The sequence below is a fragment of the Coregonus clupeaformis genome, chromosome 17 (genome assembly GCF_020615455.1).
Source record: "Coregonus clupeaformis isolate EN_2021a chromosome 17, ASM2061545v1, whole genome shotgun sequence".
Classification (NCBI taxonomy): domain Eukaryota; kingdom Metazoa; phylum Chordata; class Actinopteri; order Salmoniformes; family Salmonidae; genus Coregonus; species Coregonus clupeaformis.
Window position 1 is genome coordinate 39,253,426 of NC_059208.1, and position 15,784 is coordinate 39,269,209.

The 15,784-nt window shown below is 43.0% G+C and overlaps 1 protein-coding gene across 1 annotated transcript in view; it reads left to right on the forward strand.

Moving 5' to 3' along the window:
• samd12 (sterile alpha motif domain containing 12) overlaps positions 1–15,784 on the forward strand; it is a 136,932-nt gene that overhangs the window by 53,344 nt on the left and 67,804 nt on the right. Inside the window, exon 4 of the mRNA XM_041902992.2 lies at positions 407–547. Coding sequence (XP_041758926.1) covers positions 407–547 — 141 coding nt within the window. The remainder of the gene's footprint in view (positions 1–406; positions 548–15,784) is intronic.

Here is a 15,784-nt window from a genome sequence, read left to right on the forward strand (position 1 = left end):
GGAGGGGCAAATAAAACCACCTGGGGAACCGTGGACTAGTGAATTATCTATTCGTGGTTTGAGAATAGTCCCCTTGATGAGATCTACACATAATGGAAATGTTAAATGGGATATTTCATGGATTAATATCTTGTGCTGCTTATTGTATGTAGCAAAGTTGAATGCAGTTGAAGGCAGCATTCAGAGAGACAGTCCTTTTGGTCAGTTATGCTTTAGTTCACCTTGAGGTGCTTCAGAGATTTTAAGTGTGTTCCTATTCCAAACAATTTATCAATTTCATTAAAAATATATTGTTACTTATGGTGTTTGTTTTGGGTGGGAGAGACTCCTCATCAGTCTGTTTATCTCATGAGGAGGGGTTGGTTTGAACCTTTCTTTCGCTCTCTCTCTCCCTCTTTCCATCCAGGACGGGCTCTGATGAGATTGACGGACAGGAAGCTGGAGCGAATGGGCATCATGCAGGAGGGCCAACGGCAGTACATCCTCCAGCAGGTCCTGCAGCTCCGTGTCAGAGAGGAAGTCCGGACCCTGCAACTACTCACGCAAGGTATAGCTCTCACCATGGTAGTGTTTCCCTATATAGTGCACTGCTTTTGACCAACAGTAGGAATATAATGAATAGGGTGCCATTTGCGATGCACCTCATAACACCCCTGTCATTGGCCATGATAGAGGCTGTTTGACTAGCGACCAGCTTTATAATGATAGCCTGTGAAATGATAGGCCATTTCACTCACCCGATTACATGGGCGTGTGGCTTTACATTCAATTAGTTTAAATTGTTCTCTCAGCGAAAGCCAGCCACCTGTACCAATCAACACTACAGCCAATTTATGTGTGTATTTCTGGGCCCTACTCTCTACAGTCTGTCTCCCCATATCAGATCATCGTCCAATCCCAACACTGAGTAATTTACCCCCTACCCCCTCAGATCCAGTCATTCTTAGCGATTCGTCTCTCCTCAGAATCACTCGCACTGACACACCCACATCACCACCGGCAACTGGAATCAGCATCATCCCCACCAAGTTGTCTCTTGCTCTCAACAGACTGCTTTTGCTCAGGGGCGAAACCCAAATACTGTGAAACCGTTCTCGTCTTGATTTCCGGGGAAACAGTTGGAGTTATGGTGTTTCTCTTTGATGTCCCTTTCTTATTGCCACTCTCTTCTCTCTCTTGCCACTTGTTTTGGCCTTGCGGTGTTGACGAGCAGAGAGAGGGGGAGGGAGAGGGAAATAGAGATACCAGTGGATAGGCTGGAACAGACTAGGGCCCCGGGCAAATCCACTGTAGGTGCTACTGCTGGGAAAGAAGGGAGAAAAAGAGGGGGAGAGGCGCCTCTTGTGTCCCTAGAAAGGCTGAAGCTTGTGCTACTAGAAATACTGCTGGAAGAGGAGTAGTGCGAATCAGAACAGTGAGGGAAGAAAGGAGTGAGGGCAGAAGAGAGAAATGGGGATTGGTGTGAAGAGGAGGAAGTGTGAAAGAAGAGATTGAGGGAAGGAGATGGACAGGAGAACTAGCTTTAGTGCATATACTGCGGAAAGTGCTTGGTGGGTCAATTGTGGGGAAAGCAAACACTGAAGGAGGATGACAAGATGATAGGAGAGGGAGAGAGCCTGAAACAGAGGAGAGCTAGCATACTTCAGACACCTTTGGAAAAAAAAGTGTGGGAAGGCTAACAGCTGGAAAGGACCTAATGGTGAGGGAAGTTGAGAAAAATGACAAAAGTGACAAGATTTTTTTGTGAGAAAAGGAGAGATGAGGAGAGGAGATCGCTGGTGTAGTGATTAACCTTTAAGGCGCAGTGGGCCCTGGGAGGAAAATGGATTTCCATCTTTCTTCCTCTCATCGTCTCCACACCAGAGGGAAGATTCTGAAAGATTCTCTACTTTTTATCAACAAAAAGGGAGAGTTGTCCTTTCGCTAAACAATAATACTCAAGTTAGGTAGAGAGGCTTTTTAGACTGCTGAGCACAGTTTGATAAAGCGTGATAAAGTGGCGTTGTTTGCCAAAATGGGCAGTTCCATTGCATATACTTTCATATAACATAGTTTGTTCATGGATGTTCAAAATGTATCCAAGCCTGAACTCTTTACTATCAATCTCATGAAAGAAGTTGTGCACAAATTCCAACTACATCAGTTACTGCCAAATCATATTAATGAATACTGTACTGAAAGAGGAAGGTGGGTTGCAACAACCGCTGCTCCACTTGTGACTGGATACTGTATTGTTTTGGCATTGCTAGAGCGTATTTATTAGTCTGATAGTGTATGCCATCTTGACTTTCTACTTTTCTTCTACGTCTGTATCCATGGATACGAGTCAAATACTTAGTTAAGACAGTGTACTAATGGTCAACAAAATAATCTTGCCAGTTGCTTGGTAATGAATTATAGCTTGTTAACCTTCTTGACAAGCAACAATAAAGGAAAACCAAAATCAGTTTACACTGAACACAAATATAAATGCAACCATTCTTAAGACTGCTGAACAATTAATCAAATGGCCACCCGGACTACTTACATTGACACCACCCTCCCCCCCTTTGTTTTTACACTGCTGCTACTCGCTGTTTATTATCTATGCATAGTCACACTACCCCTACCTACATGTACAAATTACCTCGACTAACCTGTACCCCCGCACATTGACCCGGTACCGGTACCCCCTGTATATAGCCTTGTTATTGTTATTTTATTGTGTTACTTTTATTTAATTTTTTACTTTAGTTTATTTAGTAAATATTTTCTTAACTCTATTTCTTGAACTGCGTTGTTGGTTAAGGGCTTGTAAGTAAGCATTTCACGGTAAGTTCCACACCTGTTGTATTCAGCGCATGTGACAAATAACATTTGATTTGATTCAAAGATTTTACTGAGTTACAGTTCCTTTAAGGAAATCAGTCAATTGAAATACATTCATTAGGCCCTTATCTATGGGATTCACATGACTGGGAATACAGATATGCATCTGTTGGTTACAGATACCAGAGCATCTCAAACATGCTCAATGGGTGACATGTCTGGTGAGTATGCAGACCATGGAAGAACTGGGACCTTTTCAGCTTTCAAGAATTGTGTACAGATCCTTGCTACATGGGGCCATGCATTATCATTCTGAAACATGAGGTGATGGCAGCAGATGAATGGCATGACAATGGGCCTCAGGATCTCGTCATGGTATCTCTGCATTCAAATTGCCATCTATAAAATGCATAACCCATAATCCATAACCCCACCGCCACCATGGGGAATTATGTTCACAACGTTGACATCAGCAAACCGCTCACCCACACAACGCCATACCACCAGGCTCCTTGATGAATGAACTCTCCCTGTTCTATGGCCTCAAATAGGAATGTCTTCGCTTGGTGATCTTTAGTGAACAGTGTTGCTTGGTGGTCTTTATTGAATGTAGAGTCTTTGCTTTGTGATCTTTAGTGATAAAAAAATACAATATATTACTCAAACCACCTTCCGGGCCCTCTTACTCCGGAGTAAAGACATTCTATTCACTAAAGACTCCAAGGAAAGACACTACCCACCGAAGACTCCTTTGGAGTAAAGACTAAGGAGTCTTCGGTGGGTAGTGTCTTTCCTTGGAGTCTTTAGTGAATAGAATGTCTTTACTCCGGAGTAAGAGGCTGAACTGAGTGGCCTCATTATCTGAGCTCTCTGCTCGGCAGGCTGCTGTCCTCTGGAGTTACCAGCCATGAAAACTCCTCAGTCTTTTTCTCTCTCTCTCTCTCTCTCTCTCTCTCTCTCCCTGGAAGGTCAAATTATTTTATTTTTTCATAATTTCCTGTCAGCGAGATCCCCCAAAGAACCCTATCTGCACCGGAACGTCGGCAAGATATGATTAAGGCGAAGAAAAGGTTAAATGCCTTTAGATGTAATTCTTACCTATAAGACAGGATCTGAGCGGCATAATATCACTATTTAATTCAATCCTCAGTTCGGTTACTCCCTATTTTAAACGTGAAACACAATGTGGATGCCTTAGGTGGCACTACATATTAGGTACCAATCGTGGCTCATATTCGAAAGGTTAGGTGTCATTATGTAGCAAAGTAACGTGGCAACATTGTTTGTGAAATTGCCTCTCAGAGCCCTCGCTCATTAGTCGCTAACGTCTGAAAGCTCAGCTACCCACGGTGAAAGACAATGTAGCTACACAGCCCACATGCTAATAAATGTTATGAAATACAGGAAATCATTATTTCTCTCTTTTGTGAAGGCACAGACTCCATTTACTCCATTTATTTGCATCGCATTGAGAGAGGCCTCTAATGAAGCTACATCAGCCGCCCCACAGTTAGTTGGTATTGAGTGGGAAATGTAGCCCAGGTGTTTTGAAACGAGCCTGGAACAAAACACTGTGGCATTTGAAAAGAATAGTTCTACCTTTGATACCCTCCGGCGACAATTCCCCTCAATATGGAGTAAAGGCTCCCTGCTTACCAATTAGAGCCACTGTTCTCCCTCACAAATACCTCAGACCGAACTGCGAGTGTGCGGCGGCCATTTTCTTTCTTTCTCCTTTTGTTTCCCTGCCTACTCGCATAGAGGGAGTTGAAGAACGTGAAGGTTAGCCGCCAAAGCACGTCTGGTTTTATCCAGGGAGAAGCAGGGAATAGAAGAATACAACAAAACCTTCTAACCCGCGCTCTCTCTCTCGCTCAAGGATGTCAGGGCAGTAGGGCAGTGAAGCATGAACAACACGTGCAGATCTGTTAATGAAGCTGAAGGAGAGAGGGCACCGCTGTAGAATTCAAAAGATGGAATACCCAGAGCAGAGATGGCATGCAGGTAGAATAGCCAGAGGCACTGATGGTACTGTAGTCATACGTGAGGCTCTCTGCAGCATCACCTTTGAACCTGGTAGAAGCACAGAGATATTTCAAACAGACTCACTGTCAAGGCAGTGCTACGATTCTGATCTCTTATCTGATGCTATAGACTCTAGAGGTAAAGGCTTTATTAGTTTAATGTCCTACAAGGGACCTTTGCAGAGAGCATGGACATTGACTTTATTCGAAAATGAGTTTATCAGAAGTGTCGTGAACGTAGTAGACTATTATTACAGATTAACTTTTCAAACTGTTACTCTGCAAATCTATGCGTTGAACTTTACAACAATAATGACCCGGCAGGTTGATTTTAAAACTGCAAAAAAGCTTGATAGTTTTTATTTTTTTAATAATCTGGTCGTGGCGGTTGAAGGTTCACCGCATGGAGCCACATTCATCAGTTTACGGCGAAATGAAGAGCATTAAAAAGGCATCGTCCTGCCCTAGCTGGAGTCTGTAGACAGCCGTCCCCGACCACCACCGGCCACTCAGGAGTCAAGACGCCTGCCCGCCCAGGCAGTGAGGCACATGAAGTCAGCTTCCCAGCATTCACTTATGATCTAGCCAACCTGGATCAATACCTAAGCAGCACACTTTACTGTTACACCACCAGCTGAGGCCAGCCATTACATATCCCTGGGCTCTGGCTGCTGGCTCCAACCCTATATGGAGGGTTGCTATAGGTCACTATTGTGGAGTGGTGAGGAAGAGGAGGAGCTCCGCAGACCCTTAGTGTCCGGAAGTCATTTAGCCATTCATTGTAGTCATTGCGTGTCAATTACGTTGTTCCTGGATTACTCATTAAATTAATAAAGTCAGATTTAAACAACAAATACGATAGTCAGTTGAAAAAGGTTTAAGGGTACAAGACTGTGTACATACAGTATTTGTATTTATTATGGATCCCCATTAGCTGCTGCCAAGGCAGCAGCTACTCTTCCTGGGGTCCAGCCAATTTAAGGCAGTTATAAATTTTTAAAAACATTACAACACATTCATAACAGATTTCACCACATATTAAGTGTGTGCCCTCAGGCCTCTACTCTACTACCACATGTCTATAACACAAAATCCATGTGTACGTGTGTGTGTATAGTGCGTATGTTATCGTGTGTTTGTATGCATGTCTATGTTTGTGTTTATTCACAGTCCCCGCTGTTCCATAAGGTGTATTTGTATCTGTTTTTGAAATCGAATTTTACTGCTGGCATGAGTTACTTGATGTGGAATAGAGTTCCATGTAGTCATGACTCTATGTAGTACTGTGCGCCTCCCATAGTCTGTTCTTGACTTGGGGACTATGAAGAGCCCTCTGGTGGCATGTCTTATGGGGTATGCATGGGTGTCCGAGCTGTGTGCCAGTAGTTCAAACAGACAGCTCGGTGCATTCAACATGTCAATACCTCTCACAAATACAAGTAGTGATGAAGTCAATCTCTCCTCCACTTTGAGCCAGGAGAGATTGACATGCATATTATTAATGTTTGCTCTCTGTGTACATCCAAGGGCCAGCCGTGCTGTCCTGTTCTGAGCCAATTGCAATTTTCCTAAGTCCCTCTTTGTGGCCCCTGACCACACGACTGAACAGTAGTTCAGGTGCGACAAAACTAGGGCCTGTAGGACCTGCCTTGTTGATAGTGCTGTTAAGAATGCAGAGCAGCGCTTTATTATAGACAGACTTCTCCCCATTCTAGCTACTGTTGTATCAATATGTTTTGACCATGACAGTTTACAATCCAGGGTTACTCCAAGCAATTTAGTCTCCTCAACTTGCTCAATTTCCACATTATTCATTACAAGATTTAGTTGAGGTTTAGTGAATAAATTGTCCCAAATACAATGCTTTTAGTTTTTGAAATATTTAGGACTAACTTATTCCTTGCCACCCATTCTGAAACTAACTGCAGCTCTTTGTTAAGTGTTGCTGTCATTTCAGTAGATGTGGTAGCTGACGTGTATAGTGTTGTGTCATCCGAATACATGCAAGCCAGTGGCATGTCGTTAGTAAAGATTGAAAAAAGTAATGGGCCTAGACAGATGCCCTGGGGAATTCCTGATTTTACCTGGATTTTGTTGGAGAGGCTTCCATTAAAGAACACCCTCTGTGTTCTGTTAGACAGGTAACTCTTTATCCACAATATAGCAGGGGGTGAAAAGCAATAACACATACTTTTTTCCAGCAACAGAGTATGATCGATAATGTCAAAAGCCGCACTGAAGTCTAACAAAACAGCCCCCACAATATTTTTATCATCAATTTCTCTCAGCCAATCATCAGTCATTTGTGTAAGTGCTGTGCTTGTTGAATGGCCTTCCCAAACACAATATTTTCCAAAAGTTTACTAAGGGTTGGTAACAGGCTGATTGGTTGACTATTTGAGCCAGCAAAGGGGGCTTTACTATTCTTAGGTAGGGTAATAACTTTTGCTTCCCTCCAGGACTGAGGGCACACACTTTCTAGTAGGCTTAAATTGAAGATATGTCAAATAGGAGTGGCAATATCGTCAGCTATTATCCTCAGTCATTTTCCATCCAAGTTGTCAGACCCCGGTGGCTTGTCATTGTTGATCAACAATAATATTTTTTTCACCTCTTCCCACTTACTTTACGGAATTCAAAATTACAATGCTTGTGTTTCATAATTTGGTCAGATATACTTGGATGTGTTGTGTCAACGTTTTTTTTTTTTTTTTTTTGTTGCTGGCATGTCATGCCTAAGTTTGCTAATCTTGCCATTGAAAAAATCATTAAAGTAGTTGGCAATATCAGTGGGTTTTGTGATGAATGAGCCATCTGATTCAATGAATGATGGAGCAGAGTTTGCCTTTTTGCCCAACATTTCATTTAAGGTGCTCCAAAGTGTTTTACTGTAATTCTTTGTCATTTATCTTTGTTTCATAGTGTAGTTTCTTATTTTTATTCAGTTTAGTCACATGATTTCTCAATTTGCAGTACGTTTGCCAATCGGTTGTACAGCCAGACCTATTTGCCATCTCTTTGCCTCATTTACATTTGACATTTTAGTCATTTAGCAGACGCTCTTATCCAGAGCGACTTAGTTAGTGAGTCCATACATTTTCATACTGGCCCCCCGTGGGAATCGAACCCACAACCCTGGCGTTGCAAGCGCCATGCTCTACCAACTGAGCTACACGGGACTTATCCCTCTCAACCATACCATTTTTCAATTCCTCATCAATCCACTGGGATTTAACCGTTTTTACAGTAATTTCTTAATGGGTGCATTAAGATAAGCAATTTCATAAATGTGTCAAGTGCAGCGTCTGGTTGCTCATCATTACACACCACGGACCAACAAATACTCTTCACAGCAACAACATAGGAATCACTACAAAACTTATTGTGTATGACCTCTTATACACAATATTAGCCTTACCTAGATATGGCTACTATATTGTGATCACTACATCCGATGAATTTGGATACTGCTTTCAAACACATTTCTGTTATTAGTAAAGATATGATCAATACATGTTGATGATTTCATTCCTGCACTGTTTGTAACTAGGTTGATTGATAACCTGAACCAGGTTGCAGGCACTAGTTACAGTTTGAAGCTTTCTCTTGAGTCGGCAGGCTGATGAAAGCCAGTCAATATTTAAATCACCCAGAAAGTATACCTCTCTATTGAAATCACATATATTATCAAGCATTTCACACGTTATCCAGATACTGACTGTTAGCACTTGGTGGTTCATAGGCATATGATTACTGCATACAATAGCTGTAGGATCAGCAGAGGCATTCCGGGCAGTAAGAGGGACATAAATTAGGTTATTTACATTGTGTCTTCCAACGCCCCGAGGATAATGTACATTTCCTGACGCATTATACAGTGAGGGAAAAAAGTATTTGATCCCCTGCTGATTTTGTACGTTTGCCCACTGACAAAGACATGATCAGTCTATAATTTTAATGGTAGGTTTATTTGAACAGTGAGAGACAGAATAACAACAAAAAAATCCAGAAAAACGCATGTCAAAAATGTTATAAATTGATTTGCATTTTAATGAGGGAAATAAGTATTTGACCCCTCTGCAAAACATGACTTAGTACTTGGCGGCAAAACCCTTGTTGGCAATCACAGAGGTCAGACGTTTCTTGTAGTTGGCCACCAGGTTTGCACATATCTCAGGAGGGATTTTGTCCCACTCCTCTTTGCAGATCTTCTCCAAGTCATTAGGTTTCGAGGCTGACGTTTGGCAACTCAAACCTTCAGCTCCCTCCACAGATTTTCTATGGGATTAAGGTCTGGAGACTGGCTAGGCCACTCCAGGACCTTAATGTGCTTCTTCTTGAGCCACTCCTTTGTTGCCTTGGACGTGTGTTTTGGGTCATTGTCATGCTGGAATACCCATCCACGACCCATTTTCAATGCCCTGTCTGAGGGAAGGAGGTTCTCACCCAAGATTTGACGGTACATGGCCCTGTCCATCGTCCCTTTTGATGCGGTGAAGTTGTCCTGTTCCCTTAGCAGAAAAACACCCCCAAAGCATAATGTTTCCACCTCCATGTTTGACGGTGGGGATGGTGTTCTTGGGGTCATAGGCAGCATTCCTCCTCCTCCAAACACGGCGAGTTGAGTTGATGCCAAAGAGCTCGATTTTGGTCTCATCTGACCACAACACTTTCACCCAGTTCTCCTCTGAATCATTCAGATGTTCATTGGCAAACTTCAGACGGCCCTTTATGTGCTTTCTTGAGCAGGGGGACCTTGCAGGCACTGCATGATTTCAGTCCTTCATGGCATAGTGTGTTACCAATTGTTTTCTTGGTGACTATGGTCCCAGCTGCCTTGAGATCATTGACAAGATCCTCCTGTGTAGTTCTGGGCTGATTCCTCACCGTTCTCATGATCATTGCAACTCCACGAGGTGAGATCTTGCATGGAGCCCCAGGACGAGGGAGATTGACAGTTATTTTGTGTTTCTTCCATTTGCGAATAATCGCACCAACTGTTGTCACCTTCTCACCAAGCTGCTTGGCGATGGTCTTGTAGCCCATTCCAGCCTTGTGTAGGTCTACAATCTTGTCCCTGACATCCTTGGAGAGCTCTTTGGTCTTGGCCATGGTGGAGAGTTTGGAATCTGATTGATTGCTTCTGTGGACAGGTGTGTTTTTATACAGGTAACAAGCTGAGATTAGGAGCACTCCCTTTAAGAGTGTGCTCCTAATCTCAGCTCATTACCTGTATAAAAGACATCTGGGAGCCAGAAATCTTTCTGATTGAGAGGGGGTCATACTTATTTCCCTCATTAAAATGCAAATCAATTCATAACATTTTTGACATGCGTTTTTCTGGATTTTTTTTATTTTTATTCTCTCTCATTGTTCAAATAAACATACCATTAAAATTATAGACTGATCATTTCTTTGTCAGTGGGCAAACGTACAAAATCAGCAGGGGATCAAATACTTTTTTCCCTCACTGTAACTCAGCGACACAAATGTAGGGATTAAATGAGCTGGACTTGGGTCATTGATATGTCATTGTCTCAACGCAGCCTTATAATGCTGTTAAAGGATCCAGGAACCCAAATTATTTAGGTGGATCCCATCCTCCTTATAATACGAGCTTTGTTTCCAGAAGGTATCAAAATTGTCAATAAATGTGACACCCAGAGAGCTGCAATAGTCTCGTAGCCAGTTATGGAGGGCTAAAAGTCTGCTGAACCGTTCAATGCCACGATTTAGGGAGGGCAGAGGGCCAGATATTATGGGGCGTTTGTTGGTGTCAAGTAGAGACCCAATCAGTTCTTTAAAATCCATCTTCAGCTGTTCTGAGCTGCCCTTCGTGATGTAATTTGACCCCACATGAACCATGACAGTATCAACTCCCGGTGACTGACTCTCCGCCTCGGGAAGCAACATGATGATATCCTGAACTTTTGCCTCAGGAAATCACAAAGTCTTTGCCCCAGGTACAGCCAAATGCCTCACCATCAAACTCCCTATCACAATTGCCGGAATGATCCGGCCTCTGCCGTGTCTGGAAGCAGATTGCGAGGCCAGAGCCACAGAACTCACCTGAGAAGAGGGCTGCTGAGACGCCGGCTGCGTGTAGGCCACAACCGCCAAAGGGACAGAGCTCTGTTCCAGAGAGCACGGCCCAGCAGAAGGGGGCTGCGGTGGTCCAGGCTGTGCCCAGGCAGTTGATTGACTAGGACAGGGAGAGGTAGCTGGAGGGGCATCCACAGCCATGGAGGGAACACCCAAGGCCCCGGCAGAAGACAGCTGGTACATGGGCTCAAAGCGATTTGAAAGTCTTAAATCCGGATGCGGGGGAAGAAGGCAGGCGTGCCGAGAACGATTCTTCTTCTTTCTGGTTCCGACACGCATCCATTTACGCTCACCTGGAGTCGAACAGTGAGCAGATATTTTCTGGCTCAAGCTAGTAGAGGGGTGCAGTGGCGGAAATTGATCATAGTCCAGGAAGGTCCCATTATGAGCCTCTTGGATGTTTTTGATAGGAATCATTTAAAGATGCCGATAGTCTCATAGAATCCTTATTCAGTTTAAGGCGCTTGGTCAAATGTTTTATTTCTTCATGAAGAGTTAATAATCATTTCTTTAGCTGCATCAAGTTCAATACATTTTTCACAAATGAAGGTATCCATCAGCCCTTTCCCCGTGACAACAACGAACATGTCGCATATTATACATTTAAAAGCTTGCGAATGAGCTTTCACTGCTGCACGCCGACAATCCAAGGGAACAAACATTTGGCGGCTCCTCCGGGGACTTAGATGCTCCCTCTGGCTGTGTTGGGAAAATCAGTACACATCCCAATTAGCGAAGCGGGGAGAGGCTGTCCGTTGTCACAGTTCCAAGACCAGTCAGAAATGTCCAGCTTAACCCTACTACAATGACGCTAGTGGATCTCAAAACTGAACTTGGATCTGCGTTAAGTAGCAATGATATCCTTCGTCATGTCATCTCGAACCAGTCATGACTATTCAATTAAACAATATATCGTTTTCAAGTTTATTTCTAGCAAATGTCTTAGTTACATGATTGTATAACTAGCAAAGGAGTTTTGAAGTTGAGGGTGCAGTATTGATGTCGCAATGGTGACCTTAATGTACAGTGAGGTAAAAAAAAGTATTTGAACCCCTGCTGATTTTGTACGTTTGCCCACTGACAAAGACATGATCAGTCTATAATTTTAATGGTAGGTTTATTTGAACAGTGAGAGACAGAATAACACCAAAATAATCCAGAAAAACGCATGTCAAAAATGTTATAAATTTATTTGCATTTTAATGAGGGAAATAAGTATTTGACCCCCTCTCAATCAGAAAGATTTCTGGCTCCCAGGTGTCTTTTTTATACAGGTAACGAGCTAAGATTAGGAGCACACTCTTAAATGGAGTGCTCCTAATCTCAGCTTGTTACCTGTATAAAAGACACCTGTCCACAGAAGCAATCGATCAATCAGATTCCAAACTCTCCACCATGGCCAAGACCAAAGAGCTCTCCAAGGATGTCAGGGACAATTGTAGACCTACACAAGGCTGGAATGGGCTACAAGACCATCGCCAAGCAGCTTGGTGAGAAGGTGACAGAAGTTGGTGCGATTATTCGCAAATGGAAGAAACACAAAATAACTGTCAATCTCCCTCGGCCTGGGGCTCCATGCAAGATCTCACCTCGTGGAGTTGCAATGATCATGAGAATGGTGAGGAATCAGCCCAGAACTACACAGGAGGATATTGTCAATGATCTCAAGGCAGCTGGGACCATAGTCACCAAAAAAACAATTGGTAACACACTACGCTGTGAACGACTGAAATCCTGCAGCGCCCGCAAGGTCCCCCTGCTCAAGAAAGCACATATACAGGGCCGTCTGAAGTTTGCCAATGAACATCTGAATGATTCAGAGGAGAACTGGGTGAAAGTGTTGTGGTCAGATGAGACCAAAATCGAGCTCTTTGCCATCAACTCAATTCGCCGTGTTTGGAGGAGGAGGAATGATGCCTATGACCCCAAGAACACAATCCCCACCGTCAAACATGGAGGTTGAAACATTATGCTTTGGGGGTGTTTTTCTGCTAAGGGTACAGGACAACTTCACCGCATCAAAGGGACGATGGACGGGGCCATGTACCGTCAAATCTTGGGTGAGAACCTCCTTCCCTCAGCCAGGGCATTGAAAATGGGTCGTGGATGGGTATTCCAGCATGACAATGACCCAAAACACACGGCCAAGGCAACAAAGGAGTGGCTCAAGAAGCACATTGAGGACCTGGAGTGGCCTAGCCAGTCTCCAGACCTTAATCCCATAGAAAATCTGTGGAGGGAGCTGAAGGTTTGAGTTGCCAAACGTCAGCCTCGAAACCTTAATGACTTGGAGAAGATCTGCAAAGAGGAGTGGGACAAAATCCCTCCTGAGATGTGTGCAAACCTGGTGGCCAACTACAAGAAACGTCTGACCTCTGTGATTGCCAACAAGGGTTTGTACTAAGTACTAAGTCATGTTTTGCAGAGGGGTCAAATACTTCTTTCCCTCATTTAAAATGCAAATCAATTTATAACATTTTTGACATGCATTTTTCTGGATTTTTTGTTGTTATTCTGTCTCTCACCTTTCAAATAAACCTACCATTAAAATTATAGACTGATCATGTCTTTGTCAGTGGGCAAACGTACAAAATCAGCAGGGGATCAAATACTTTTTTCCCTCACTGTAGTAGATTGTGTGTCATGGATCATTAATGTCGTTTGGAGCGTAGCCTGTTTTTCTTGTACTGGTCTTGCTATTTTTTGTTTTTTAATTTGATGTCTTGTTTTGATTCAGTGTCTAGTTCTCTCGCTAGAGTGAGTGGCTCTCACTCATCTATCTTAGTACCTTTTTAGTAGTTGGTCAATCTTAATCTCAAGGTGTTTGTCTGTATTTGGTCTTTCAGTTAAGATTGATAGAGGTTAACTTATAGGCGTGGAACAGATGGGACGTGTTTGCCCATGTTTTTTTTTTTTTTTGTCATTTAGCAGACGCTCTTATCCAGAGCGACTTACAGTTAGTGAGTGCATACATTATTTTTTTATACTGGCCCCCCGTGGGAATCGAACCCACAACCCTGGCGTTGCAAACGCCATGCTCTACCAACTGAGCTACACCCCTGCCGGCCATTCCCTCCCCTACCCTGGACGACGCTGGGCCAATTGTGCGCCGCCCCATGGGTCTCCCGGTCGGTTACGATGTTGCCATAGATGCATATATGGATGGTCGTAAAAAAGGAGAGACTGGGAGAGGGAGAGAGCAAGGGCCTTTTGAGGGAAATGATGTGTATCAAGGAGGTACATAAAAGTAAATTATGTATATAAGGCAAGTCCTGGATCATCATTTGTGTGCTCAGGATTTATGATACAGTACTTAGTGAGAGCCGCGGCGCTACACCTGACGATCCATTATTATTGTAACATCTTTCACGTCGAGGGCAAATATGATTGATGTCAGTATTTCATGATTTTAGTTTGAAATGGTAATTACAAGAGAAATGTCACTCAACATTTAAAGTTGTGGTCATATAATTACCTCCATTGTTCTGAAACAAAGTAGCAAAACAATGTCATTTGTAATCTCATGGCAGCCATTTCTGTTTACAACCACAGAAATTAAAGGGGCATGTAATCTAATATTTTTTCACATATATGATGGGTAAACACGTATGGTGCTGGAGATAATGAATATGGGTTGTGGTGAAGTACCCCCTTAAAGAGACTGAGGAAGATTTGCATACTTTTTAGCCAGTAGTTCTGAAAGTACCCTCGAGCCAAAACGAGTCCCCGAACATTGCGTACTACGTCATATATGTGCAGCTCTTGCGCTCTCTCTCTCTGCTGTGTTACTGAGCTGTTGGGCCAGCCCTGCAACCTCATTGGATAACGCTGGGCAGTCCTGGGCCAGCCTTCTTTCACTTTGCAACTCTTCAATGTGCAACTTGCTAGCGGTCACTCAAATAGCAAGGGGCTTAAGCTCATTGTCTGAAACTCTAATTGCTAGGGGTCTGCCCACGTGGGCCAAGTTTGCAGTACTCAAAATGGCGCCACACAGCTTCCAGAAAAGTTGCTTTCAAACTAGGGATTTTGTGGCATACCCCTTGACTTTTTACACATTTTATGTTTCAGCCTTATTCTAAAATGGATTAAATTGTTTTTCCCCCTCATCAGTCTACAAACAATAACCCATAATGACGAAGCAAAAACAGGATTTTCGATTATTTTGCAAATTTATAAAAAATAAAACACTGAAATATCACATTTACATAAGTATTCAGACCCTTTACTCAGTACTTTGTTGAAGCAACTTTGGCATGACGCTACAAGCTTGGCACACCTGTATTTGGGGAGTTTCTCCCATTCTTCTCTGCATATCCTCTCAAGATCTGTCAGGTTGGATGGGGAGCGTCGCTGCACAGCTATTTTCAGGTCTCTCCAGAGATGTTCCATTGGGTTCAAGTTCGGGCTCAGGCTGGGCCACTCAAGGACATTCAGAGACTTGTCCCGAAGCCACTCCTGCATTGTCTTGGCTGTGTGCTGTCGTGACGTGACTTTCATTAATATGATGATTGTTATTTATCGAATCAACTAACTATGTTTAATTGTTACTCGATTTAAATTAATTATGTAACAATTAACTCATTAGGATTTGGGGTACCACGGAAGAAGTTGTTTATGGAGTTACCATCTCCTGAATTAAACTCTAAAAGGTCTTTACCTATCAATATGTATAAAACAGTCAACGTATCAATCATTACCTCTTATCAGTCGTCATTCTGAATGGTCACAGAATTCTTGGATCCGCAAGAACCCCAGCTTTACTTATGATTCAGCACTACACAAATTGGCTTAATTATTTATTTACTAGCTAACTAAATAATAACACAGAATACATACTTAATACATGAGAA